The 26,049-nt window shown below is 41.4% G+C and overlaps 2 protein-coding genes across 3 annotated transcripts; one reads left to right on the top strand and one right to left on the bottom strand.

Moving 5' to 3' along the window:
• Positions 1 to 12,222: 12,222 nt before the first annotated feature.
• Positions 12,223 to 22,072, top strand: LOC135497749 (uncharacterized). Of its 2 annotated transcripts, none has more exons than XM_064787598.1 (5): positions 12,223 to 12,903; positions 14,263 to 14,430; positions 16,861 to 16,987; positions 17,667 to 17,897; positions 18,453 to 22,072. In XM_064787598.1, the coding sequence occupies exons 1-5, from the start codon at positions 12,314 to 12,316 to the stop codon at positions 18,642 to 18,644; spliced, it is 1,308 nt and encodes a 435-aa protein (XP_064643668.1). In that variant the 5' UTR covers positions 12,223 to 12,313; the 3' UTR covers positions 18,645 to 22,072. The 2 variants fall into 2 exon arrangements, with proteins under 2 accessions (XP_064643668.1, XP_064643667.1); XM_064787597.1 differs by having other exon boundaries at positions 12,225 to 12,903; positions 16,861 to 16,996.
• LOC135497680 (uncharacterized) lies at positions 19,825 to 24,210 on the bottom strand. Its single transcript, XM_064787512.1, has 10 exons — positions 23,978 to 24,210; positions 23,458 to 23,605; positions 22,991 to 23,241; positions 22,595 to 22,802; positions 22,289 to 22,366; positions 21,925 to 22,044; positions 21,267 to 21,463; positions 20,990 to 21,112; positions 20,440 to 20,551; positions 19,825 to 20,160 (listed from the first exon to the last, which is right to left on the bottom strand). The coding sequence occupies exons 1-10, from the start codon at positions 24,208 to 24,210 to the stop codon at positions 19,825 to 19,827; spliced, it is 1,806 nt and encodes a 601-aa protein (XP_064643582.1).
• Between the last annotated feature and the right edge of the window lie 1,839 nt (positions 24,211 to 26,049).

Here is a 26,049-nt window from a genome sequence, read left to right as displayed (position 1 = left end):
TTAAATCTTCTTCCCCCCCCCCCCCCCCCATCACACAGCTGAGCGCAAATTTACAAATGCCCTCCTCCCCTTACCTGCGTGATGGCCAGCTAAGTTAAAAAGTTAAAGTCAGCCTGGTACCCTTATACTAATGGGTGGAGAGAAGCAAGTAGGGTGAAGTGTCTTACCCAAGGACACACAGATGAAACAGTGTTGATTCGACTTAGTATCGAACCTACGACCTCCTGGTTATAAGCCCGGCGCTCTAACCACTTTGCCACTGATCACCGAGAGCCCTGCATTAAACACTGTGTACATTACATGTACATGGCTGTTCATTGGTTTTTGTAAAAAAGTACCCCTAGAGCCGATCAATCCTCACAAAATTTTATATGTGTTAAGAAGAACCCTTTACCAATATCATGATAAAATTTAACATTATTCCAATACTAAATGCCATGACCAAGTTGTCCCTTTAAATGCGTTACCAACATGCAGTGACGACCTGACAATAACTTGTGTACGAGGTGCTGAAAAAGATGATATAAAATTGTATAGCATCAAAATTATTGCTTAGTTCTTTGCAGGTTCACCAGTTGCAAGATGAAGGGAATTTTCGTCCTAGTCCTTCTGTTGGTGACTTCCTCCTCCCTTGGTAAGAAAATCCTCCTCCTGCCGCTAATGATCAAGAGCCACGTTTTGCAGTTGAGTTCAATCGGAGACGGGCTTCTGAAGAATGGCCACGAAGTCCCCATAGTGGTCCACTCAGGTCTGAAGGTCCCCAGTAATATCCTAAAGTCGGGCGTGAAAATCATACGATACAAAACTAGTGAAGAAGAATTAAAACTGGACACTGTTGAGTTCCAAAAGGGCTTGGCTAAAGAAGGGACTTCCACAAAATTGCAAAATATGTTCAATATCTTCCAGACCGATAGTGAAAACATGGTTGACAACCCGACCTTATTGAAAAGTTGATAAAAGAGAAGTTCGACTTCGCAGTTGTGGATGGCTCTGCTGGCATTTTTACCTGCCTGTACGCCATTCCATATAGATTGGGAATAGAACATGCATCCTACAGTTGGATTATGCCGTTCAACACCTTGGCGATGTCACTACAGGTTCCGTTTCTGAGTCCCTCACAGTTTCATACTCGTGGTCGTGTTGTTAGTTTCCTACTGGTCGATGAGTGCGCATGTGGAATGACGTCAATGGTAAGACCACTCGCCGACCGTTTATACAGGTTGTCTCATAAAATGAAGCACCTTTTAGATTGATCCAAACCCCCCAAAACAAAAAAAGTCCTTATTGAAACTCTGAAGGAAAATCTACGAATGCTTGCATTAGTAAAGCAAAGTGAGATTCAGGCAATGATAGTAGTCGCTAAATTCCGAAGAAAAACGAGTTTTTCTACAACTCTCTTTTTTGATTTAGACTCCCTAGGCCTACGTGGAAACAGAAACGAAGTTTCTAGGATTTGTGGTTTTCTTGTGTAATTCTAGGACCTCTTAGGCCTATAAATGAAGCCCAACTGAGGGTACCCACATTGCAGACAACCTGTGCGACAATGGATGCTGTAGAGCTGCTGAGAAAACGACGCCCGCGCTACACCGCGACAGAAAAACTTGCCTACCTGAGAGACCAGAAGGAGGCACTGGTGAACGGTACGGTGCGCAGTATGAGAGAGTTCGCCTCCCACTATAACATCCCCGGGAGACGTTTAGAAGGTGTACTATCGAGGACCTCGAGCAGAAGCAAGAACAAGGTGATGGCCAGAAGAAGACGGTGATGGAGCCCCGTGATCTGTTATGGCCACATTTTGAGGACGAGCTTTACCAATGGCTGCAGCAGATGAGAGAGCGTCGCCTCGCAGTCTCCGTTCTCGACATTCAAGATAAGGCGTTGGTAGTGTGGCAAAGCTGGTGGAACGAGTTAGCCCAAGATGTCAGAGAAGGGATTCAGCATTGTCGCCCTCAGCTATGATATTTCAACGCATCCATAGGCTGGGTGGAGTGCTTGATGAAGAGACGCCACGTGTCCCTACGGAAGGTGACCAAGAATACTACGACCGTCCCCGCTGATGCTGCTGCAGGGATCCAGACCTTCCGAGATGCGGTTACTGGGAGCATCGATCGTCTTGATATACAGATGCAGTTCTTCTTTAACATGGACCAAACCTTTGTCCTGTTGATATGAGAACCATGTACACGGCCAACACCACGGGGGAGAAGGCCATAGACGTCCGATCATCCAGGTCCAATACGAAGCTGGGATACACCGTCACCCTCTGCATCGCAGCCGCTGGAGCAAAGTTGCCGGCGCACATCACTTTCCCCAGAAGATGTTTCGTCCGGGTGTTTGCAGTCCTCCAAGACAACCCACCAGCAGATGTAAAGATTACCCAATCGGAAACTGGTTGGATGAGGGAGGAAACGGCGCACCACTGGTTAGATGAAGTCCTATCACCCTACGTCACCGACAACGAGATCGACCAGTTCCTGTTAATCGTTGATCATTATCGGGTCCACCGGACAGAGAACTTCCGGGCGAGAGTCCGCGACATGAGAGGCAGTCTGGATTACGTACCTGCTGGTTGCACATCCCTCGTACAACCGTTAGACGTTGCAGTCATGAAGTCCTTCAAATGTCACGTACGGCGACAATGGAAATCGTGGAAGAAGGACCACACGGACGAACGAGGAGACTGCCCTCAAATCGGCCTGAGAGACGTGACCAACATCATCAGAGATGCCTGGGATGGTGTTGATGAGGTCGTTATCGTCAGCTGATTTAAAGCATCGTTTCGACCAAGACAAACCGAAGCTGGACCACATGCTATCTTGGAGGAAGAAGAGGAGACTCCGTGGATGGACCAGAGTTCGTGAATGTAGTCGAGGAGGACATTGTGATGGAATTGAATTGACTGTGGGTGTTGTGAATGATTGTGGGTACGATTCTGAAAGCTGGACAATCTAATAATGTGTATCTTTAGCTTTGAAAAAAAAAATTTTAATCGGGATTCGCATCGTTCTTTTTTTTTCCTTCACTGATCACTTCGGACAAGACTGTATTCAGAGGGATGTTCGGTTTTGTCTCCCGATATGTGACGGACAACTTCTCATTCTTACCAATTTCGCACTGAAAAGTATCTTTGAAAGCCCGAAGCTGGTAAGGGATGATAAGACCCGAAGACATGCTCCATTACCTCCCTGAGCAGTGCCTCACTTTTAAAGGGCAGGTCAGTCCCTAAAACCAGCAGAAGCCAATATGTCAGTTGGACTTTTTTCATGGACACCCTGTACACTATCAGCCATTAGCACTGGGACACCCTTTACACTACCAATGACGATTAGTTGAAAATGTTCTTGGACACTCAGTACAATGGCCGAAGGCCCGATCCCATTATCCTATTCATAGGAGACCTACGAATCGGTTTCAACAACCCAAACAATAAGGATTGGACTCGAAACTGAAGTATATTGGATATGAGGCCTGGACAACCCTCTCAGGAATCCCAACCAATGATCGGCCTTCTCAACAGCTCTGTTCGCCACCCTATGAGTCAGGGGCGGCGACACCGGCTGTTAATTAAGTGGTGTTATTTTCATGAAACTACAGTATTTATACACTTCTTTCCCATACTGCATATCTCCCATGGTTTAGATGGTACACGCACGCACAGCGCTGTATCGTTAGTTGACGTACAATGTACCTGTGCATAAACATCAAACAACACGATTAAATGCAAACATCTTTGTACTATAAAATCTCAGGTTACATAAGCTGACTTGGAATAAGACTACTTTAAACTTTATTTGTGCTAATTAGCGAAAATTGATCACAAAATGTTATTCCGACTACAGCGCTCCTTACAGCCAGTTGATAAACTATCAGCACCTCATTCCCTCGCCAATTCGTTGTGGTCGTCGGTGCAAAATTTCCAGAAAGCTCAGCACTTGTCGCAGTGCTTAGGTGAGGAACAAGGCCGGTGTAGAAGTTTAAAATGTCCTAGGATAGAATGCCCGGGAAACAAAGGATTATATTATGCGCTTCGATCTCTGAGCTATTGACGGTCAGGGTCTCTATAGAACAATATTGCAGAATACAATAGGGCCGGACACTTTTTCCAGGGGGGCATTTGTTACTGTTACACCGGCCAACAGCGTCCGCAGTGTACCAAATTCCTGCATGAGTCATTACTATGGAATTCTACTGTTCATGTTCAAACTCTGGGCACAAGTTGATCAGTGAGTGATGAATGAGCAGAAATGATGCATGTCGACTAACACTGCGCTTTTGAGGCAGAATATATACAATGAAATAGCTTGATTGATTCCCGATCAACCCAAAGTGTATCGGCACTTCCTGTTGCCATAATATTGTGAAAGAACAGGTCAAGTCCTATTTACACTGTGTACAAATATTCCATGTCTCGTGAATGAACGTAGTTAGCTCGAAATGCATTCAACGTATACGAAGGCCCAGAATGCTTATTCAAAATTCAAAATTTGAAACTCCCACCAAATTTATCTAGTCTCTACAATATATGACCACGGCGTGCATTAGCTGCGTATTGTGTACATAATTCAGGGGCGGTGGTGTCAGCGGAAAGATAGTCCCTCGAATCATAGAGACCTTCCCAAATACCTGTGAGGAATTCTAGTCCTAAATCCATGCCAGTTATTCCAGATTACAAATCCTGGCTTCTCAAATCCGGGCCCTGTCACCGTGAGTGTATCCCTATCCTTACAATTTGAAAGATGTCAAGTGAGTAGGAGTAACAGGTTGAAGTTGAAGACGAGTGTCATTAGAATTTTGCAGATATTGCAGTGACGAAGCAGAATTACCAAGTATTCACGAGAGCTTTGTGCTAAACAACCCGACGGACATCCAGAATAAGCCCTGCCGGGCCTGGCTACAAATACTAAACCTTGCCCGAACCAACACCCATTTCATTCGTTGGACTCCAAGCGTAGTGCGGTAGCATCTTTTCAAAAGGTAAGTGTATTCTGCCAAAAATTCTCTCATTGCCATCAGCAGAGGGTAACAACGTAGGAAGGAGATTCTTCCTGACCAATGTGTCACCACAAAACTATTTTTCCATACTGGTCCTTTTTTTTATTCTTCATTCGACATGTTATTCTGTACGTCAAAAAGAGGTGGTTTTGTTCTTTTTTCATCTTATCCATGCTCTACGCTTTATACCACGCTCTACGATGCATGAAAAGCCAATCACCAGGGCAAGGAGAGAAGGCATGACTGCTTTGGAGAATGTGGAGGTATGATGGCTGGTTTGACAAAACCTTAGAGAGCAGTTAGAAACACGAGCCATCCTTTAGGAGGACTATAGAACTGCATGTTCGCGCATTCGAAGTTCTTCAGCTTCTCGGAATTCTTCATGTGACTTTATATTGGTTGATCAGGCGTAAACACACCACAGACTGCTAAGGATCCCCTGTTTATTGTGGCGATGAAAGCAAACTGGTTTAGTATACGTGTGAATTTCAACGTATTGAGATTTTGGATTTGTTTTAGGGCAGTACAATGTGGCGTAAATTGAAAAAGCATTGCATGCGTTGTCGTTTTCTGTCCGTTCGGTTTGTTTAAGGGGGCGCAAAAAGACGATGCCAAGAGTCATTTGCATTCATTGAGGTTTCCACTACATGAAATTACGATTGCGGCAACGCACGCAATTCATACGGCTTTGTTATTTTACGCTCCACTGCTCGCCCAAACACCCAGACAAACGATTCAAGCAAATTCGCGTTCGGCGACAATATATATATCTAACTCCTACACCTTTATATGGTAGGTTACCACTGAATGAAATTGCGAGAACGCACGTGCCCGCCTTTGCTCTATCATGCTTCAGTTCACCGAAACCGAACCATCAAAAGCTTTTGCTTTGCGCCATTGGAAGTGGATAAATGCGATTCCGACATCGCAAGTGGCAGTGCACCATATACAGTGCAGAAATAGTTATTGTATTGGCATTTTTCGCAACATCGCGTATGTTGGCATTCTTTCAGTTAAAACCCACCTCATCCCTGGACTTCGACAGATACATGAAAATAAAAACTCCTTTGCTCTATTATGCTTCACTTCACCCAAACCGAACCAGCACTTCAGATTATATTGGATGGAGAAATAATAGAAATTGCCAAGTGATGCACGCGGCATAGAAGTTAAGATAAAACCTTTCAGTTAATGCATGTATGTTCATTGGAAAATTGTATATAAATTGTATAAAAAATGTATTTTAGGGAGATATTCTATAAATCGAGTATTTTAAATCGGAAGAATAGTCGAAATATGATTATGGAAGTTTTTTAAGTAACTTGCCTTGAAATGACAAGATCGGTAAATTGAAATAAGATTGGAAATTGGTAGTCTTCGTTGTGATCTTGTCGGCTGAAAGTTCCCTTGGTATCTGCATGCTCTCGGGAGAACTGGTTTTATAACACGAATATCAGGTAGCAGGGCGGCAGAAGATTTATGACGGTTCCTTCCATTGACAGGTCGACTGAGCTAGTACAATTTAAAAACCAGAGTCAGGCTACTAGACATGACTCCTTTCGTGAGCATGTCAGCCCTGGCTTATTTTTTGAGGAACTTTCGTGTTTTGTAGCCGAGCCCGAGTAGGAAATAGTTCAAAATACTCAATAGTAAATAAACTGAATACAATACTTCTTCTTCATCATCATCATCATGTCCCGCAGCCATGCGGCCATTGGGGCGACAATAAGCTGTTAAAGATGCGACACCACGCGGTTCTGTCCTCGGCGAGGGGTCTTTCATTCCAGTGCGTCACGTTATCCACCCGCTCTTTGGAAGGCCGCGATGGCGGCTATCTCTACTGAGCCCTGCAAGATGGCATATGCTAGTGTTCCCTTGGCTCTCGTGGCATATGGACGAACCGCCTCAGCTTACATACTTATACAGGCGAAAATGACAATAATTTAAGACAACTCTCGTTCGGGAACGAATGCAATTCTTCTGTATTGGGATATGCCGACTGTTCTAGTCAGGCCTAAGCCAAGTGGAGCTCAGGCATGAAACATCTCTGTGTTTCCCGTATTTCAGTGTTAACCTTTTTGTTCCCCTATTCACGACAACCATTCGATGTCTGATATATCATAGGGGAAATTTTCACTCACAGAAACACAGAAAATTATACCGAGTTTGGTCTCGAGAAGAAGGAAACAAGAAATAATGACCTGATAATCTTCTTTTGAATAAAACCAGTTACTGCGTCTCCAGTATCCCTTGCCACTCCACGTCAAGAGAACAAAATTAGGACGAGATCATAAAATGTGGACTGAAAAGTCGAACTTCGGTTCTATTGGACTGAAGAACGTTTTCGCAGCCTGGTAAAACACGAGCCTCCTTGCGAGATCTCATGACGAGGCAACAATCCAACCTTCTATCAGGAATTGGCGCAGGCGCATATAATGACCTGGGACGAGGCTGTATATTGTTAACCATGATAAAAAGAAGAAGAGGACATGACCATGGACTAACACACAGAACACTTTATTGCTTCAAAGATGTCTTCATTCGTACAGACAAATGATATCAATAGTTTGATAATATATGGAACCCTGTACGCAGATGGATTGGAGAACACAACTACTTTCCCGGTGCACAGGTCCAATAAACACAATCTCCTCCGGGTCCACCATTTGACTTATCGCAGTCGCTATGTTTACTGCAGGCATAACGCTTGCGGACTTTCAGGAACTCTTTGCTGAAAAAGGTAAAATCAACGTTTTAGTCACAGGCTTCCCCAAGCGGTAGTATGTAAATGTTAAAACGAGCCAAATGAAACAAGCCAATCTAAACGAACCAAATACACATTCTAAATATAAAATCAAAGATTACGTTTCGATGTAATATGATTGCAAAGCGTTAGGTTGATAATTGCATGAAATGAAACTTAGATCCTCGAAAGTTCATAGTTTGCTAAAAGAAAAAGTGGAAAAGTAAGGTGTATGTAGCCCTTTCAAGTTTATTGTTGGTTAGATAAAAAAGAAAACCTGTAGGGGCGATTGTATTTTTAGCTCAAAAGGAACATTTCTATAGACACGCATTAAAGGCATTACACGCATTACCTGACATCAGGGAGTTGTGGTCATTCAGTGTTGTTCGTATAAGTCTTATTATGTTGAATGATCCAAAAAAGAAATGAGTAGTTTGGTGTGATAATCCGATGTGGTATTTGCGAGATAATCACCGACGAATTAGGGTCTTTGACAGTAATAGCTAAATGATAATGTGATTGACAGCTATTTTGCCGTTTTGTTGCCTAATGCACCACCCGAGCAACAAATATCATGAACCATTTGTTGATACTGCGGTTTTATTTCACATGTGTATAAAAAGGTCGTGGCATTCGGTGGTTTTAAGATGTTGTCTGTTCAGAGGCTGCAGTAGTGACAGACTGACGTTTTTACTGGTAATTTCTGCAGCACAGCGCTACTAATGCAAAACGCTATGTCGACGCGCCAGTCTATCACCGCCTTGCCAACGTGAAGCGCGGAAAAAAGTGTACAATATACTGACGCGAGGAATCGGTCTCCCATCGCCCGTCCTACATATGAACTTTGCTAAACTCGAATCACACTGAATAGCGACCGTCAACGGTGTGATTTGGACCCACTCATGCCATGCATTGCGACCAAATATCGATTTTTGTTTTTCAATAACACTCTTAATGAGGTTAATGTTTATTTCTTAATGTTTATTTGGAATCATCAAAGGCCAACACGTTAAGTAACCGCATCGATTGTCATCAACATAATTATGAACAACATATGAGAAGAGCCCGCCCAGGAAGGACACTCAATAAATGAATTGCTTATAATATTATACTATTAGAGGATTTATATAGCGCTCGGCTATGCAAGGCATATTCTCGAGCGCACCCCCCCCCCCCTAAAAATGACGCTTAAGGAGTGATTTGAACTGGCCGATGTTTCCTGCCAACCTAATACTCCTGGGGAGATTGTTCCAAAGCTTGGGGGCAGCCGAGCAAAAAGCCCGGTCCCCAAAAGTTACGCAACGCGTAACCGGCACCACAAGCAAAAGCTCAGAGTCAGCACGCAATCTATGATGAGACAATGGTTGCCTGACCTTGAGACAAAAAGCCCGGTCCCCAAAAGTTACGCAACGCGTAACCGGCACCACAAGCAATAGCTCAGAGTCACCACGCAATCAATGATGAGACAATGGTTGCCTGACCTCGACTATATCAACCAGGTACTGAGGAGCATTACCCTGGAGGGCCTTAAACATTAGAAGTTAGACCTTGAAAATTATCCTGTACTTAACAGGTAGCCAGTGTAGATGTACATGTACCGGAGTGATATGGTCAAAGCGAGGCACAAGACATACAACCCATGCAGCAGCATTCAAAACCTTCTGCATCCGACTACACTGCTTGTCAGTGATGCCATATAGAACAGCATTACAGTAGTCGAGATGGGCAGTTGCGAAAGCATGAACAAGAATCTTGGTGGTGTCCTCAGTCAGAAATTTCTGAATTTGTCTGATGTTATAAAATCCGCGAAAGGCCTTTGAGCACACTTTGCGTACGTGGGTTTCCATATTCATATTAGAATCAAACCATACGCCGAGATTTCTCACACATTTGACAGGGCTCACATCAGTCACACCAACTTTAATTGAGTCAATGTTTACTTTGAGCAATTGTTGGCGGGAACCAATGATGATAAATTCAGTTTTCACATCGTTAATCAACAGCTGGTTGGTGATAAGCCAAGCCCTTACATCACGAACGCAGTTCTCAGCCTCCTTCACCGCATCGCATTCAACAGAAGTCGGAAGTGGGCGAAAAGACAGATATAACTGATTATCATCAAAATATCCATGAGCGTCAGGTAGATGTCGGGATATCACGTGATAGAGGCGCGAAACGTAGAACAAGAATGAAATTGGCCCTAGGCAGCCGCCCTGAGGAACACCACCTTTGAGGACAAATTTAGTTGAGACTGAGTCATTGATAACAATCCGCTGATTCCGACTGTTGAGATACGACTCCAGCCATTTGAGGCAAGATCCAGATATTCCGAAATCCATGTTCATGGTTTCAAGGAGAACAGTGGTATCAACAGTATCAAAAGCCACACTAAGGTCAAGCATCACAAGCAAACACACTTCTTGCTTATCCATCCTCATCAGAATGTCACTCTGCACTTTAACTGACGCTGTCTCAGTTGCTTGTGGTGCGCGTAGATATTTTTTTTTACAAAATATAGGCAACGGCAAAACTTATCCGCCACCTATGTTTCATTGTTGAACTGACAACTATCATAAATATTGAGCCCGCTGATCATAATGGTCGGACTTATCGCGCCCCCTGCAAACCAACATGACAGTAACCGTTTAATAGATTATACTGTCGAAAGGTATCGAAAAACTTACGAAAGGTCACGGAATTCAAGAACTCGAGACTCTACGAGAGGGATCGCCACTGGGCGTGTAATCCGATTAAGCGTCCCTGCACTTTACGAGTGTTTTACGAGAGATTTCGTGACCGATGCAGATTTCGAGAGTTTTCCGAGAGAATAACGAGAGTTGGTGTTCGTAGTAATAGTTCCCGATCCCGAAATAGCGGCCGAGATACAGCGCTTTTTTCACGGAGACCGACTCGAGATCGGGGAATATTTCACGAAAACTGATGACGTCATAGGCAGGAATGGGTTCTTTTTCGGTGATTTTTTCGGCGGTACGGGATAGCGAAAATTCCTTATTAGCGTGGATAAGAGGAGGCGAGGTCCATATATGCGTATATATACGTATACACGTTCACCATCAGTTAGGTGTTCTTACATTTTTTACCGAGCTAAGTGCCTTTTGTTGTTAGCCAGCTTAAGCGTCCCAACAGTGTATATGTGGGTGTAGATTACCCCAGAGGACGAATGAATGCATTGTGTTGCAGTATCTACACCTGTTTTCATATTCGTGTTTTCAACGATAAGGTGGACTTTTGTCCATAACTTTTTAGTGAGTTGCGTGTCCTCTGATGGCCTTGACATCAAGTCCCCCTAAGTAATTGGGTCATTTTGTATATGTCCCCCTATAACATCGTTAGTTACTGTAAAGGTTTGATATGTTCCTAATACTTCCTAACGTAGTGCACTGGATCATTCAACTGGGTAAGGTGCCATAAAGACCTTGCCCAGTCGCCGAAGTTGGTCTTTTGGATTAAAAGTTTTCATCCAATTTGAAGGTTTCTATAGAGAAATGTCATTTTTTGACTGAACGTCGTTTTTCAACATGGTTTAAATATTGAACAGACATTTGGTGCCAAACAGGTTCTCTCCAACACTGGGTTCAGCGCGGTGTGCAAGGTGGTTAACAATTTAATTTGGGTTATAGCTTCATGACGACAGTGTAATAATTCGGGCATAAAAAAATGCGGTATGCGGTAATAATGGCAACGGGTACGGTGATATCGCATATGGCAACTAGACTTATTCAGGAAAATGGTTTACTCCAAAATATTCATACTTCTTCAATTGGATCGCAAGGCCTATGGGAACCATTGACAAAACGTGTACCATCAATGATTAGAGAAGTAAAAAATCAAAGCCCCTGTGTATACCATTAAATTGGTTTAGGGGGACAGTAGGCCTATAGGCCTACCTGATTATGGGGACCACAATCGAGTTATGGGGACAAATCAATTACCATATATGTAGATCAAGACGTTAACGAAAATATGTCTGATGTGAAAGACAACCGATTTGAATAATGCCTAATTTATTACAGCCACCCTCACTTGTCGGGATATCAAATAAAATGAAAATGAAAAGTTATTTGATATTTGAAAAGGATTTTTCCAGTGGGTTGACCTAAGATATCCGTTTCTCCCAAACAGAACAAATACATAGTGTTCGAGATTGAAATCCGTGCGGTTTCCAACGATATGAATGGGCAGTCTTGTTCCAAAATATAACGGCAAGGACTTTATTTTTCCGATAGGTGTCTCTTATATCTCGCTTTATATAGTTACAACTGCGGCTTTTCGTAACTTTATCGTGCCTTTAAGAATTGGGTTCCTATGGTAGACTTACTCTGTCCAACATTTGCCTACACGTCGAATAACAGTTGCTCAGCTCATGACTATTCTGAACTTGCCGCGAAAATGCCGAGGAAGGTCACATGACGGACAAAAATAGATTCATATGAGAAACTTGCATAAATTAACAAACCCCTCGCTTGGTATTTCGAATTATGGTGAACTCGCTGTTCCGCTCTTCATGCTCTTGTTTCGTAAGACTACATTGCCTTTCTTCATCACTTTCGTGTGTTGATGAGGGTTACCTTGCTGTGTTCACCAAACATGAATGATGGTACAGTGTCGAAAAAGATAGGTAAAAAACGTACAGTAGGAACTGCTAGTGCTACGGACTCGCAGGATCAGCCGACGGATGATTCGGGACCTCCGTCTTCTCCGATATCGTGTTCACAAAAAAGCGTGGAGGATGAAACCACTGCAACGAGTTCGTGTTCTTCACAAGATTGCGAAGTTGAAGTGTTCGGTGGGAGAAAGAAGAAAATAAGTCCAATAAAACTGCCAGCATCGGCCAGTTTATGGAAGGATGATACTTGGTGGGCTGATGGGGACGTGCTTATGGGGTCTCCTCTGGATTTATTGCGCATAAAATACGATAGTGAATTCATTGACAATCACATTGGCGCTGACGACGAGGATGACTATAAGAGTATATTCGAAATGGCCAATGTGAAGATCGACCAAGACCTGGAAGAAAAAATTAACAAAAAACAGGAAGAAATGACTAAATGGTTACCCGAGAAGTTCAACATCGAAAATCTGGACTTCGAAGACACAGAAAAATTGAAATTAAGCATGAGCTTCCTAATATATATAATGGATAAAAGGTAACATTTTGCTCCCTATTTCGATCAGCCTATAGGCCTAGGCCTAGGCCAATATAAAATATTAAGCTATATTAAGCCTGCAGTACACTAGCCGCCAAGTTTGGCGACAAGAAGCGTTCGGCTGACGCCTCTTGACGTCAAAGTTGGCGGCCAGTGGATCCCGGTCAGAGCACACCTGCCCAGAATTGGCGTCCAGTAGCGTCTTTTATGTCACTTTAACCCATCCTGGGCAATGCAGCGGGAAATCATGTGACATCAAGACGCAAGCTGATTGGCTATACCCTCCCCGCCGGTCCCAGTCAGGCGGCCATCCGTAGCACACCTGGCTTCTTCTTGCGTTCAAACGCGGCGACACGCGTCAAAAATCAAACATGTTGGATATTTGGCGTTAAGTTGCGGCAAGTGGCGTCGGGTCGCGTTCGCCGACGCCGTTCGTAGCAGACTAGGGATTTTTCAGGCGTTCAGGGCTCTTGCGCCAAAAAAATGCCTGTAAACGCCGAGGTTGGCGGCTAGTGTGCTGCAGGCTTTAGGCTTTTTCAGAATTTTTTGACTGAAAGTCAGTCTTTTCTTATAACATTGAAGAAACATCCCAAAATTTAGAAGAAAGCTGCAGAAAAATCTCAGGAAGAAAATTAAAAAAGTGACCATTGTGGGATTTGAACCGGAGACGTCAGGGTCTGAGACCAATGCTGTATTCACTGGGCCACAGCGCCCTCTTTGATTAGGAGTGGACCTTTCATTAATGTTATACTTCAAAAGCATATTCACCCAGGGTACTAAAAAGCCATTGATAGCTTATATAATCAAAGATGCATGCACTGTCACTGTGGCCTTAGTGTAAACTCTAAGCTGTGACTCGGCGCATTTGTCTGAGTTGAGAGAAAAAAACATTTTGGGAAACGCAGAAGAATGCTGTACCTTCAGCATTCTGACCTACATGTCATGCATGTAGTAGGGATACGGCTCCCGTACCTCTAGACAGTGCGTTTTCAGAAGTAAATGAGTGACAGTCACTGACACCATCCTTTTGGACTGCTGTACATACATTGAAATAGTCAATGCACTACTGGTACTAGTACGTTGAATTTGGACATTTTCCGCTCTACAGTTTATTTCTAAACCAACTGAATAAAAGGTTGAGGGTTTTTTTTGTGCATCTACTAATGGGCCAAAAATGAATGAGAAATGGCGAGAAACAAAATGTGCCCTATCCAGGGGATCACGCTAATGGCCATCAGCCAGGTCAACGGGCTTCGCTGACAAGTCATGCAAGTGTACACTTTATTTTCAAGCCTGTACATGAATACACGGCAGTTCTGTGCTTCATAATTCATTTTATTTTCTAAAATTCTTTTTCAGCAACATGGATCAACAAGGGTACTGGATATATCATGGATGTATGGCATACCTTAAAAGACTGAAAAGTATCTTTGAAATGTGTTTAGCCCAACCACCTGCAAAACCTGATGAACAGACCTTCACTTGGCTTTTCTGTACATTTACACAGATGCTATCAATTGATTTGCCGTAAGTTTTTGGCTCACCGTAAGGGGAGTCTATACGATAGCGCTGTGTCCGTCGTCGTCGTCGTCGTCGTCGTCGTCGTATCCTAACAGTGGCACGTTTCTTAACTGCTAGGGCTATGAACTTGAAACTTTGTACACAGAATGCCCTAGGTCAGCTGACCTCTGACACTGATTTTCGGTCCGATCTGATTCTCTGTTTGGCCACCAGGGGGCCAAATGTCGATATCTAAAAAGTGTGATATCTCGCTTATTAGTGACTTGTTTTCGATAAAACTTTTGTTGTAGGTACTCATAGCAAATATACATTTTATATTATACGGGTTTTTAATTTGACCTTGTTTTCAAGGTCGCAGAGGTCATATGGCGTAAATTGGCCATTAGAGTGTAAACTATGGCACGTTTCTTAACCACTAAAGCTATGAACTTGAAACTTGGTACATATAACCCCCTATATCACATAGCCTCTGGTGCTGAATTTTGGTTCGATCTGATTCCTAACTTTGCCACCAGGGGGCCAAAAGTGGAAATCTAAAAAGTGTGATATCTCGCTTATAAGTGACTTGTTTTCGATAAAACTTTTGTTGTAGGTACTCATAGCAAATATACATTTTATATTATACGGGTTTTCAATTTGGCCTACTTTTCAAGGTCACAGAGGTCATATGGCGTAAATTGGCCATTAGAGTGTAAACTATGGCACGTTTCTTAACCACTAAAGCTATGAACTTGAAACTTGGTACATATAACCCCCTATATCACATAGCCTCTGGCGCTGAATTTTGGTTCGATCTGATTCCTAACTTTGCCACCAGGGGGCCAAAAGTGGAAATCTAAAAAGTGTGATATCTCGCTTATAAGTGACTTGTTTTCGATAAAATTCTTATGGTAGGTACTGTTTGGAAGAATACATCACATATTTTACGGGTTTTCAATTTGACCTACTTTTCAAGGTCACAGAAGTCATATAGCGTAAATTGGCTGTTAGAGTGTAAACTATGGCACGTTTCTTAACCAGTAAAGCTATGAACTTGAAACTTGGTGCATATAACCCCCTACATCAGATAACGTCTGATGTCGAATTTTGGCCTGATCTGATTCTTTATTCGGCCACCAGGGGGCCATAACGGAAAAAGGAAGAAGTGCAATATCTTGCCTATTTGAGTGAATTGTTTTCGATAAAATTTTATGGCAGGAACTCCTAGCAAGGATACATCACATTTCCTATGATTTTTGGATTTGACCTCCTTTTCTAGGTCACAGAGGTCAAATGGCGTAAATTGACCGTTCGAGTGTAACTATGGCACGTTTCTTAACTGCTAAAGCTATGAACTTGAAAGTTGGTACATGTAACCCCCTACATCAGATAATCTCTGACACCGAATTTTGGCCTGATCTGATTCTTGATTTGGCCACCAGGGGGTCAAAACTGAAAAAGTAGGACGTGCAATATCTCGCTTATTAATGACTTTTTTTCGATGAATTTTTTATTGCAGGGACTCTTAGCAATCACACGATATTGATCTTGTTGATGTCATAGACAATTATTGGTTGGATAATAAACTTATATATACTGCCCTGTCTTATTACTTGACATCAATACACATCTAAAAAAAGTCTTCATGCCTGATTGTGTTCACCATATTCACCTCTAAACTAAGCATGATCCTGCCTACTAAAAGATGTATACGGTGAGCACAATGGCCCCTGGCCGTTTCATTCTTTTTTGTATCAGATGAGTACATTTCCTGTACTTCTGTTGCTGCAGTCAAATAGAACAGCAGTCATAAGTCACTCTATAAGGACCAAACTTTAATCCAGGAAAATAGCTGTTTACCTGTGTATTGTAAGGGACATTCCCCTGATTGTCAGTCTGCCAAATCTTTGTAGATTGATATTTTTATCAACTTTTTTTGGCTGATCTGTCTGTGAAAAAGATGATTCTGCGTGATTATATTTCTGCTAGGTTACTGTAGTCTTACACTAAAGTAGCGACACAGGCAAGACAACAATGGATACAATGACAATACATGTAGCGTAACATAAAAGAGGACACAAGTCCCTGGTCTACTTGACTATGCATGAAAAATTCCCTACAGCTTTAGAACAGTGTCATGAATGTTATATTATTTGGAGCCTCATCAATCATCAGTGGACTAATATGTCGAGCAGCTAATGAGGCAAATGGCCGAGCAGGGGGTGGGACTGGAGGGGGTGTCCCCACTTGTGTTTGAAAAAAAAGTCTGAATGCCTTAGATGCTATTTCCCAACACTTGAATTGTAGCACTACGGCCTTCTGTAGTTGACATCGTTCACCAAGATGCTGGGGGCCAAAAAACTAACCAATGTTAACCAAACTCCCTTGACTTTTGATTGCAGTTTCGCACAAATCGTTTTGTATGTGATGTAGAAGACCTATTTGCTATTATTTCAGTTCCGGTGGATGTATGCCCCGTTCCTTGAGGGTGTGTGGTAATGATGTGAAATCTATCCCTGATTTGCGTATGCTGAAAGTTGAAGACATGAAACTGAAGGGATGTTATGAAATCTCTGTCGTCACTGTTGGTGAGGTGAGAAAAAAAGAAAAGTCTATTTCATCATTGGTCACTTGTCAGAAACTTGTCACAATAAGTGTCACATGTCACACTTTTGTCCATGACAACAATGAACTTCCTCTTCATGAATTTACCATCTTGACTTCTGCAGCTTATTTATTTTCAAAGATATTTGGATCACAAGGAAAATGCATTAAACTAGGAAGACGCCCCCCCCCCAAAAAAAAAAGCTCATTGGCAGAGATATGTGTTTTAACTTTTTGCAGATGCTACCTCAGACATAGAAAAAGTCTCATACTATCATGAATATTTCTGAATAAATATCTGTAACAAAGCTAAGGTGGTACAAATATACCCCCAGTACAATTAGGCTACAGTACTGTCGGCTGTTTTCTACACTGAATGGGGCTATAATTGTACCACTTTACCTTACCAACAAAATTCTAAAATTCTCTTTATGCAACAAAACATTAAGAATAAATGATGAATAAATTTATGACGTCAGAAATAGCAACAATGAAGGTGTTGCAAAAGAGAAACGTATTTCAACAATGTAGGGTCCTGACCAAATGAGAAAATTTCTCGTGCAGTCTGGATATCGAAGATATCATCTGGCAAGGCTCAACTGACAATTCTAGTTTTCGTTGAAGATAATCTGTTCATTTTTCCTCTAATTTATATTCAGGTGAAAAAACGCACTGTGAGTGTAGTGAAAGATCAGGAAGAACAATCTGATGCAGCAGGAGATAACTTGATAAAGCGACGTCGTCTTGACAAACTGAAAAACACATTTTCAAGTGATCTTCGTGGACAGCATGCTGCCGAGTTATTAGTTGAGCTTCCATTTTCAGCTGTGAAAGGTTATAACTATAACAACGACAACCTTATCTTTGGTTTGGTCATCCAGGCAACAAAGGTAAATATTTTTTGCAAAACTAGCCTGTGACTATATGATATGATATGGTGTTCTGAGGCGTTGTGCATCATCCGTTATATAACCACCAGAACTATTGTCCTGAATCCTTCTACACTCATAAAAAATTGATGGACAGTAGTATTTTTTGTGCTCTCTGGTCATTAATCTTGCATAGTTTAGGACTGTAACCTTCTAACTTTAGAGTAACTGCCCCAGAGAAGGACAGTATTTGGAAAAATGAGAAATGGATCTCTCACGAAAGAACCTGATTTTTTTGTACCATAACCTCAGTGCTCCCTAGATGGCAAACAGTTGATGTTGCAAACCAATCCGCAAGCCCCTTCTTAAGTATTAAAGCTGAACTGCATAACGACGCCCATAGTGCTGGTCGCGAGAATTTATGCTATTGCTCATGCCTAAAAGACACATCTAAAGTCGTTCAGATCATCACAGAGGCCAACGCCCATTCTTGCTTGATTTCACTAACCTTTAGACTCCGGGACAATAGGGTAGGTGTAGGTGTCGATTAAATGTTTTTTTCTTCCTATTTTATAGGTCAGTCTTACTTGTCTAAGGATGAAGAAAGAGCACCTGCAAGAGCTGCTTGAGGAGACAAGTGAAGTAAGTCCTTCACACAAGGCGAACATTTTTTACACTAGGCCGTATGATATGTTATGTGCAGAGGATCGAAAGCACTTGGTTTACATTTTGACAACTTTGGCTAAGCTTGCTGGTCATATTATATGAATACTGTAATCAAGCCCTCTTCGTATGCACATTCCTGTTTGTCCCTGCTCATGTGACTATCTTAAAAACAACTGGACTGATTAGCGAACAGCCAGTGGGTCAAGATCAATTAATGCATTTACCCACATCACTGCAATAATTCGAGTGTTCAAACACAGACTGTAAGTTGTGTTCCAACATATATGGGTACTTTTAGTCACCCTCAGTTAAGTTGACTTCAATGGTTTTTTACTCTATTAACACCTTCGGTGCCAAAGGTTTTTTAGAGGGGTACTTTTTGCACCAAAAGAACTACATCTTTTACAAGAAATGCTGTAGCCGGGCCGAAAAAAAAATCATTTAAATTAGCCGGGGATGCATTCAAAACACGGCAAACAAGTCCACCTCCTGCGTGCATGTAGTCGCAGCGGTTAAAAGTATCTTGCCGTGGCGGCAGGGGCATGAGAAACTTGAACATTTTACTGTGCGAGCCAAATTTGGTGGGAAATGCCAACTTTGAAGACCTGTAGCTCCTAAACGGTGCAAGATATCGAAAAACGGAGCACACCAAATGATCTGAAATCTTCTCCTCTTGTTAACTACTCGTATTTGTATAAACACTTGCATGTACATGTATTTGATATTGCTAACTTATAAGTAACACTATTGAGACCACGACTAATTCCAAGTCAAGCAATAGTCTCTGCGACACAATAACTTTTACAACTCCAGCTTCCAATTTTCTAATTCATGGTTGCTGCATTATCCTCATACATTTGCTTTTGCATGTACATAGTTATAAAAGGTTTGAACACAATAACATGTTAAAGGATGTGACATTAATTACCAACGGTATGTTTGAATCAACATGATCATAATTGCCCTTCTCCTAAAAACAAAATAATTTGACCGACTTTTCAAGGTCGCAGAGGTCAAATGGCGTAAAATGGCCGTTTGAGTGTAATATTTTGGAGCGTTTCTCAACCGCAAAAGCTATGAACTTGAAGCTTTAAGCAGTCTGATGAACATGGGACCAGCTAACCACCATACAGTATTACTTTCACATGGTTTTTGATTTTACCTCATAAAACTTTCATTTGGCTACATACTGTAGCACTTTCTGTAACTAGCATGAATTAATTGTCTACTTACTATACTTACGGTGAGCACAATGGCCTCTGCCGTTTCATTTAGAGATGCATCAACAAGCATTAAAACGATTTAGTCTGAATTTATTAACAATCCAGACATTGTGGTCTTCATTGTGTTTCAAAAGCTTTTGTAAGACATTTGCACTTTTCTGCTCAACCTTCCTGCTAACCTTCTTCTCCATTACCACACAATGTCCACCTTGGCATTCATGGAGCACCGATATTTTCCGTATCAACTTTGATGGCCGTGTGCAAATGCTGTCGGCAGCTGATTTTGCTACCAGTTCGCAACCAAGTCTTTTTTGTCTCATCGGCATCAATTTCTGTATCGTGATTTCTTGGTGCAAACATATTTTTTTGCCGCCCATGAATATGCCGAAACATTCCTGAAAAGACGATGAGAGTTTAGACAGATTATAAAACCGACATGAACAAACATGTCGAAACATCAGTTAGTCTTGGTTCGAAAATAAAGTTAATATGGATTGAAATAAAAACTATTTTCCTTCCCCCAGACCTTTTAGCATTGTTGTACAACTATTGCGATCAATCCCACAAAGTATAAAATAGCTGTGGGCACATTTTTATGTAGCTGATTCGATTTACTTGTGTATGCGACAACGTTAATTATTTTCAAAATAGTAACTAGTGCAATAGTTTTTTACCATTCCATGTTCATTTTCATACAACACAGCATTTCCAACATTTGCTATCTCGCCCGACATTGCACGGCAAGCACTTGCTTCTAATACATTTTCTTCTCCTATCGCACCATTGCTGAAAAATGCGTTTAATGAAATGTTTATCGAACAGGTTCAGTGTAGACGAAGTCTGTGCAAATTGATATACGAAGGCTGATCATAATTCGTAAGCGAAGTCTATACATCCGTGGCGAAGTGTATCAACCAATCTTCAGAAATCATTTCCCCACTTGTCATGTTTGTCAATGTGATGTCAATACAAACATACAGTAATTTTTTTATGGTCGAAACTCCGGTGCCGACATGTCTTTACATTGTGACCACGCTTCATTAATGACGAACAGGCTGGGGAAACCAAAACTTTAACATAACTCTCTATGAAGTGAGTCAATAAAAGAAGGTAATCTAATAGTAAAAGGTTAATACGTTCAGGATAATTCTTTTTGGGCTAAAATTATGGTTGTACCATGAAGTAGGATATAGCTACGGCTCCATTTGATGTGATAGTACTTACTTCACTTTTTTCAGTTTTCGAAGCATTGGAACATTGTTCATTTGTTGTTCCTGAGGGTACCCAAGGAATTTTTTGACCATGGACGATTCTCCAATGGCCCTGACATTGCTGCCACAGCTAACCCTGTGAAAAGAAACCACGACAGTGGAACAGTTAACTGATCTCCTCAGTGCTTTGATAAATTACAAATCATTTTAATTCAAAACATCGATTTTTCAAAACATCATATTTCACTTTTTCATAAACAACGATTCTGACCATGCTACATACTACGCACCATTCTCCCCCATTCTTGAAATAGCCCCCATCAAGTATATGTTGCAGTATTTGGCAGTCGGCAATTTGACGGACGGTGTCTCTGCTTCGGGCCAATTGATTCTGATTGAATAAGATCTTTCTTATATTGCAATGAAGTTTTTCAAACTGATCCTTCCGGTATGCCTTTGGAGGTCCGTGGTTTCTTATGTCATCAATCTGTAATTTAAAAGAGTGCACCAATAAGCACATCAAAAACCTCCCCTTAGAGAATTAGTTATCCAAAGTGCCGAGCATGTTATCAGGCATCCTGTACTTGACTCTTAACCCAGTTCCTTCGGATTGCGGCGTCTGTCATCCTCATCCTTAGCACGGTATGAAAAAGGGGCGGGATAACCACTGCGGGGGGGGGGGGTCGTAGCATCCTGAGGAAATCAGGGGTTGATGTTCGCTTCTCCCGCCCTGGTGCAAGGCTGGAGAGGCGAACATTGACCTCTCATTGACTTCCTCAGGATGGTTATAAGGCCTTCTAACTGACTATCAAGCAGACTGCCCTAGATAGTGCTACTCGTTGCGCTATCTGTTTCATAATGATTTTCTACATGCAATGTGCTAAAGCATTTGCACACTAGGTAAAGTGTGTACCAACTTACGAGGTGTGTGGTCATGTGTGTTTTTACCTTTTTTCCCAGATGAGGCGCATTTTCCCGCACTTGTTTCAAGTATCCATTAAGTTCTTCTTGCAGATTGATGATACTGTCTGTTGTGTATATTTTTGTTTCATCTATGGTTTTTGAAATCTGACGAATAAAAGACATTTACCATTAAGATGTATCCGTATTTAGAGCACCGGCCTTATAAACAGGATGTCGTATATTCGATTCAAGAAAAGTTTCTCATTTGACATGGAATACAAAAAAATGAGCCTGTAAGGATTCTATGTTATGTTGCAGGAAGGTGTTGCAAGTCCAAATACTTAGTACAGAGTTCATTGCAGTTTTCTTTTTGTGCATCTGTATTAATCTACCAGTAAATTGAACTTACTGTAGCAAGTTTGCAAAGCATTTTCAAGAACCTTGGCTCCAACCCGGCATAATCGAAGTTAAACAGAGCAAGTTGAAGCTGAAAGTAAATATAATTCCTATAAAAATGACGATACATGTATTACATTTTATTAACGAGATTAAGATGCAATGACACATTTCAAGGAGACAATGCATATTTAGTTGGTATATTTGTGGAAGTGTGCATTGGAAGTGCATTTGAAAGCGTCGACAGACATTAAACCATCCCTATCTTGACCGATTATTTTTTGAAAAATACTAAATGGGGTACTTTAATTTGACTTACATATTGTTTGATATCTTTTCCCTGTCTTGAATCGAGATACTTCGTGATATCTGATGTAAAAGCGACTGAAACGTCACTCTGGTCAATCGAGCGTAGGTGGAGTACAAGTTTTTCTTTCTTTTTGTCATCCAGTTTGTTAATGCAGAATTTGAGTAGGTGCTTTCCAAGGCCTAAATAAATCCAAGGCAGGATTGTAACTGGAATGTCCCTGTAATGAAAATAATCAAATATTATGAGAACATGAGTACAAACTTGGCATATCGTAGTGTCCTCTTTTTGACCACCGTAAATTTACATTGCTCCCGTTCTCCAAAATAACTGTCTGTTAAACCATCATTATGTTGGGACGATCATATGAAGAGAACAGTTGAAAAGATTGTATGATAATTTGAGAACCAACATGATAATATTTCAACCTTTGATGACATCAAAAGTTGTATAATGTATAGTGTATTAAAACATATTTGGAATTCCGCATACTCGTGTGGGTTGAGCATATCCATAACAAGATTTCCTGGTCCTTCCTTTATGCCAGTTTGTTTTCGGAGCTCTTGATTATTTGTTCTAATGCTCATTCTCGACAAGGTTGTTCGTGTTTCCTCCACGGAGCGCATCACGCTCTTTTGCCCAAAGTCTTTGGCTGTTGCCTGCAAAAGACAATGTATTATACATATTCTGAGAACCATTGATAAGACAGTAACGTTAGGGAAAAACGCGATGACGGTTATGAATCAGGCCTGCACATTTATAAGCTAATACAAGGTAATTTTTTTTAGAAAATTATGATAAATCATGATAAGAATGTCATTTTGCAAAATACATTTCTAGGCTGTAATTACTAGACCAACCGATTGAATACTCACATGGCATCTTGGGCAGAATTTATGTGTATTTGGTCCCAAATGACAACAAACCGCCTGAAGTTCAGTGAAGTCGGCAATGCCACAGCAGGTTTCGGTCATCACTAATTTCGCAGACTTCGTAGCAGCATCGAAAACTTCAATTCCACTCCTGTAAAAAGGCAAATTTTGAATTCTAACTTGTTGATATTGACAACGGGTACTACAGAATTAAGCATGAATATATGAAGTGGAAAGTTGTCTACATGCAATTCAACCACAAAGCCCCCGAAAGTCCTTCGTTGTTTCTGTTATGCATGGAGGTATTATAATACATGTACCTCCATGTGTTATGCAAGCAGATTCCATAGGCTGGGAACATAGAGATTTATGGAACAGTACATGCCTGTCTACCAGCATATAGTACAAATTAATGTATAAAGCTACTTATCAACGGAACACTGCATACGGCAAACATTTTTTTTCAAACTAATTGAACATACAGCACGTGAATCTGCTGAAAACAGAAATGTGCCATACTTACTCTTTGATTGTATCGATATGCTCCTTGATTACCTTCATCAAATCTAAAATCGGAACCCTCTCCGAAGCAGAAATGAATCTGACGAAGTCTAATTTTGATCGTAAGTTGACTGGGACTATCGCAGACTGGGCCTGGATGACATGCAGTGGTTTCCATCGACGACTTTTGTTGGCTGACATGTCATCCAGGAAAAAGTTAACAGGCGCAAAAATCTTATCTGGAGATGGCATCATTTTTGGAAATTTAGCCCCATGACATTGCTCCGATATTTCATCATTTGCCGGTGTCAAATCGTCCCCTCTGAAATAAAGAAGCAGTGTTACATCTCAAACACATCAACAGATAACGAATGGGGTTAATGTTGTTTCGCTGTACATATGAATATATTTTCTCTATTGGAAACTTGCTGGAAACCAATTAATGGTGAACTTAATTGCTTAGTGTTTGCTACCTACATTTTATGTAAAGGCTACATTTAAATTAAACAAAGAGTCCATACAGTGTATATATCCAGTCGTTGCACTATTCAGTATTTTACCTCAGTAACACTTCTGAAGTTCGAGGGTTAGAGAACATCATCTTGATCATGCTTTCCGGAGTTATAAAGGAGAAGAAATTGCCATCGTCATCTTGAACCTACAACGATGTAGAAGACATAATGAATACTGTACATCAACTTTCAAGAGATGCCTGGTTATTTCTATACTTATTTGTTATTGTTTCAATGCGCACTCAACTTTATATTTCATAGACAACACACTTTGCTTTTACTGATGCTGAGTGTCTTGCCTAAGGACCTTACATGTATAAAGTGGCCCTTCTGCTTGCCGTCCTCAAGGACCAAAACATATATCATATATGATAACCAAAATGTGCATTTTACCTCTTTTATAATACTCTCCCAGCTGAGTTCGCCGAAAGACATCTCTTTAAAAGCATCAAAATGCGGCATGCCTGGTTCCAAGCCTTTCAACATGTAGTGCACGAATCGCGCTTCTCCATCACTCTGAAATTGAAATAATGTGTTTTTGAAACAATTGTAATCACTTAGATAAAGCATATAAGTAGTTCCATGGGTTAAGCATTCCCTCCTATCTAATGAGAAGACTTTAAGATCGATATGAGCCGCCGATTAGTCATCCTCGAAAATCCAGAGTCAGTCGTATCCTCCTTCCCTCGCACACGTTACTGACCCTGGAGAAATCCGATGGTTATTCGCGAGACAAGGCGGACAAATCTACTCCGCCCAATCAAAACGGCTCTTACATCTTTCCTAGCAACTCCGTCACAATTGAAAACAAAAGAGCATCGACGTTTCTCTTGGCTGATAAAATGTGTGTCCATTCAGAAAAGATCGTCACTTTTTTCGACACTGCCAGCACACCTGACCGAGACACCATAAGGGAATGACGACATTCGACCTATTATTATGGCAAGCCAAAGCGGAATTTATTCAAGACCGTGGAATTACTATTCAAGAAGTTAAATATATGTTCAAGACCAAAATATGTTCAATCCTGAATCAAATATTGTCAACCTTGAATCAAATATTGTCAACCTTGAATCAAATATTGTCAACCTTGAACAAAATATATTCAACCTTGAACAAAATATATTCAAGACTCACGTGACCATATTCAAGACGCACGTGACCACAAAAATTGATGACGTAGTTGCTCATGTTTTGATGCTTTACGGACTTTCCCGAACCCGCGTCCGGACTTTCCCGAACCCATGGTACTTGTGTTGCGTTTCGGAGCTCGAATTGTTCGCACGAGGTTTTGACACATGGTTGTACATGTACCTAGCCGCCTACACCTGACATGTACTGTAATCCTACACATCATGACATGGATGCCGAGTGAATGTCAGAGTCGATACATGTTTCACAGACATATCAGGCAAATTATAGGTTCAAAATGCGCAATGCCTGTCGTGAAACAGAACGCATCGGAAGTACCACAGATTCTACGCTCTACGTCATCAATTTTGTGGTCACGTGCGTCTTGAATATGGTCACGTGAGTCTTGAATATATTTTGTTCAAGGTTGAATATATTTTGTTCAAGGTTG

The sequence above is a fragment of the Lineus longissimus genome, chromosome 13 (assembly GCF_910592395.1).
Source record: "Lineus longissimus chromosome 13, tnLinLong1.2, whole genome shotgun sequence".
Classification (NCBI taxonomy): Eukaryota; Metazoa; Nemertea; class Pilidiophora; order Heteronemertea; family Lineidae; genus Lineus; species Lineus longissimus.
The sequence above is the reverse complement of the archived record's forward strand: the minus strand, read 5'-3'. Positions and strand labels throughout refer to the sequence as shown.

What these genes read in the sequence shown, in the direction of transcription:
- LOC135497749 (XM_064787597.1), top strand. Translation starts at nt 12,314, where the DNA reads ATGAGGGTTACCTTGCTGTGTTCACCAAACATGAATGATGGTACAGTG. An exon ending in ATGCTATCAATTGATTTGCC is followed by an intron (nt 14,431 to 16,860) that starts GTAAGTTTTTGG and finishes CTATTATTTCAG; the next exon opens with TTCCGGTGGATGTATGCCCC. An exon ending in CTGTCGTCACTGTTGGTGAG is followed by an intron (nt 16,997 to 17,666) that starts GTGAGAAAAAAA and finishes ATTTATATTCAG; the next exon opens with GTGAAAAAACGCACTGTGAG.
- LOC135497680 (XM_064787512.1), bottom strand. Translation starts at nt 24,210, where the DNA reads ATGATGCCATCTCCAGATAAGATTTTTGCGCCTGTTAACTTTTTCCTG. An exon ending in CGCCTCATCTGGGAAAAAAG is followed by an intron (nt 21,464 to 21,924) that starts GTAAAAACACAC and finishes TTTAAATTACAG; the next exon opens with ATTGATGACATAAGAAACCA. An exon ending in ATGAAAATGAACATGGAATG is followed by an intron (nt 20,161 to 20,439) that starts GTAAAAAACTAT and finishes TCGTCTTTTCAG; the next exon opens with GAATGTTTCGGCATATTCAT.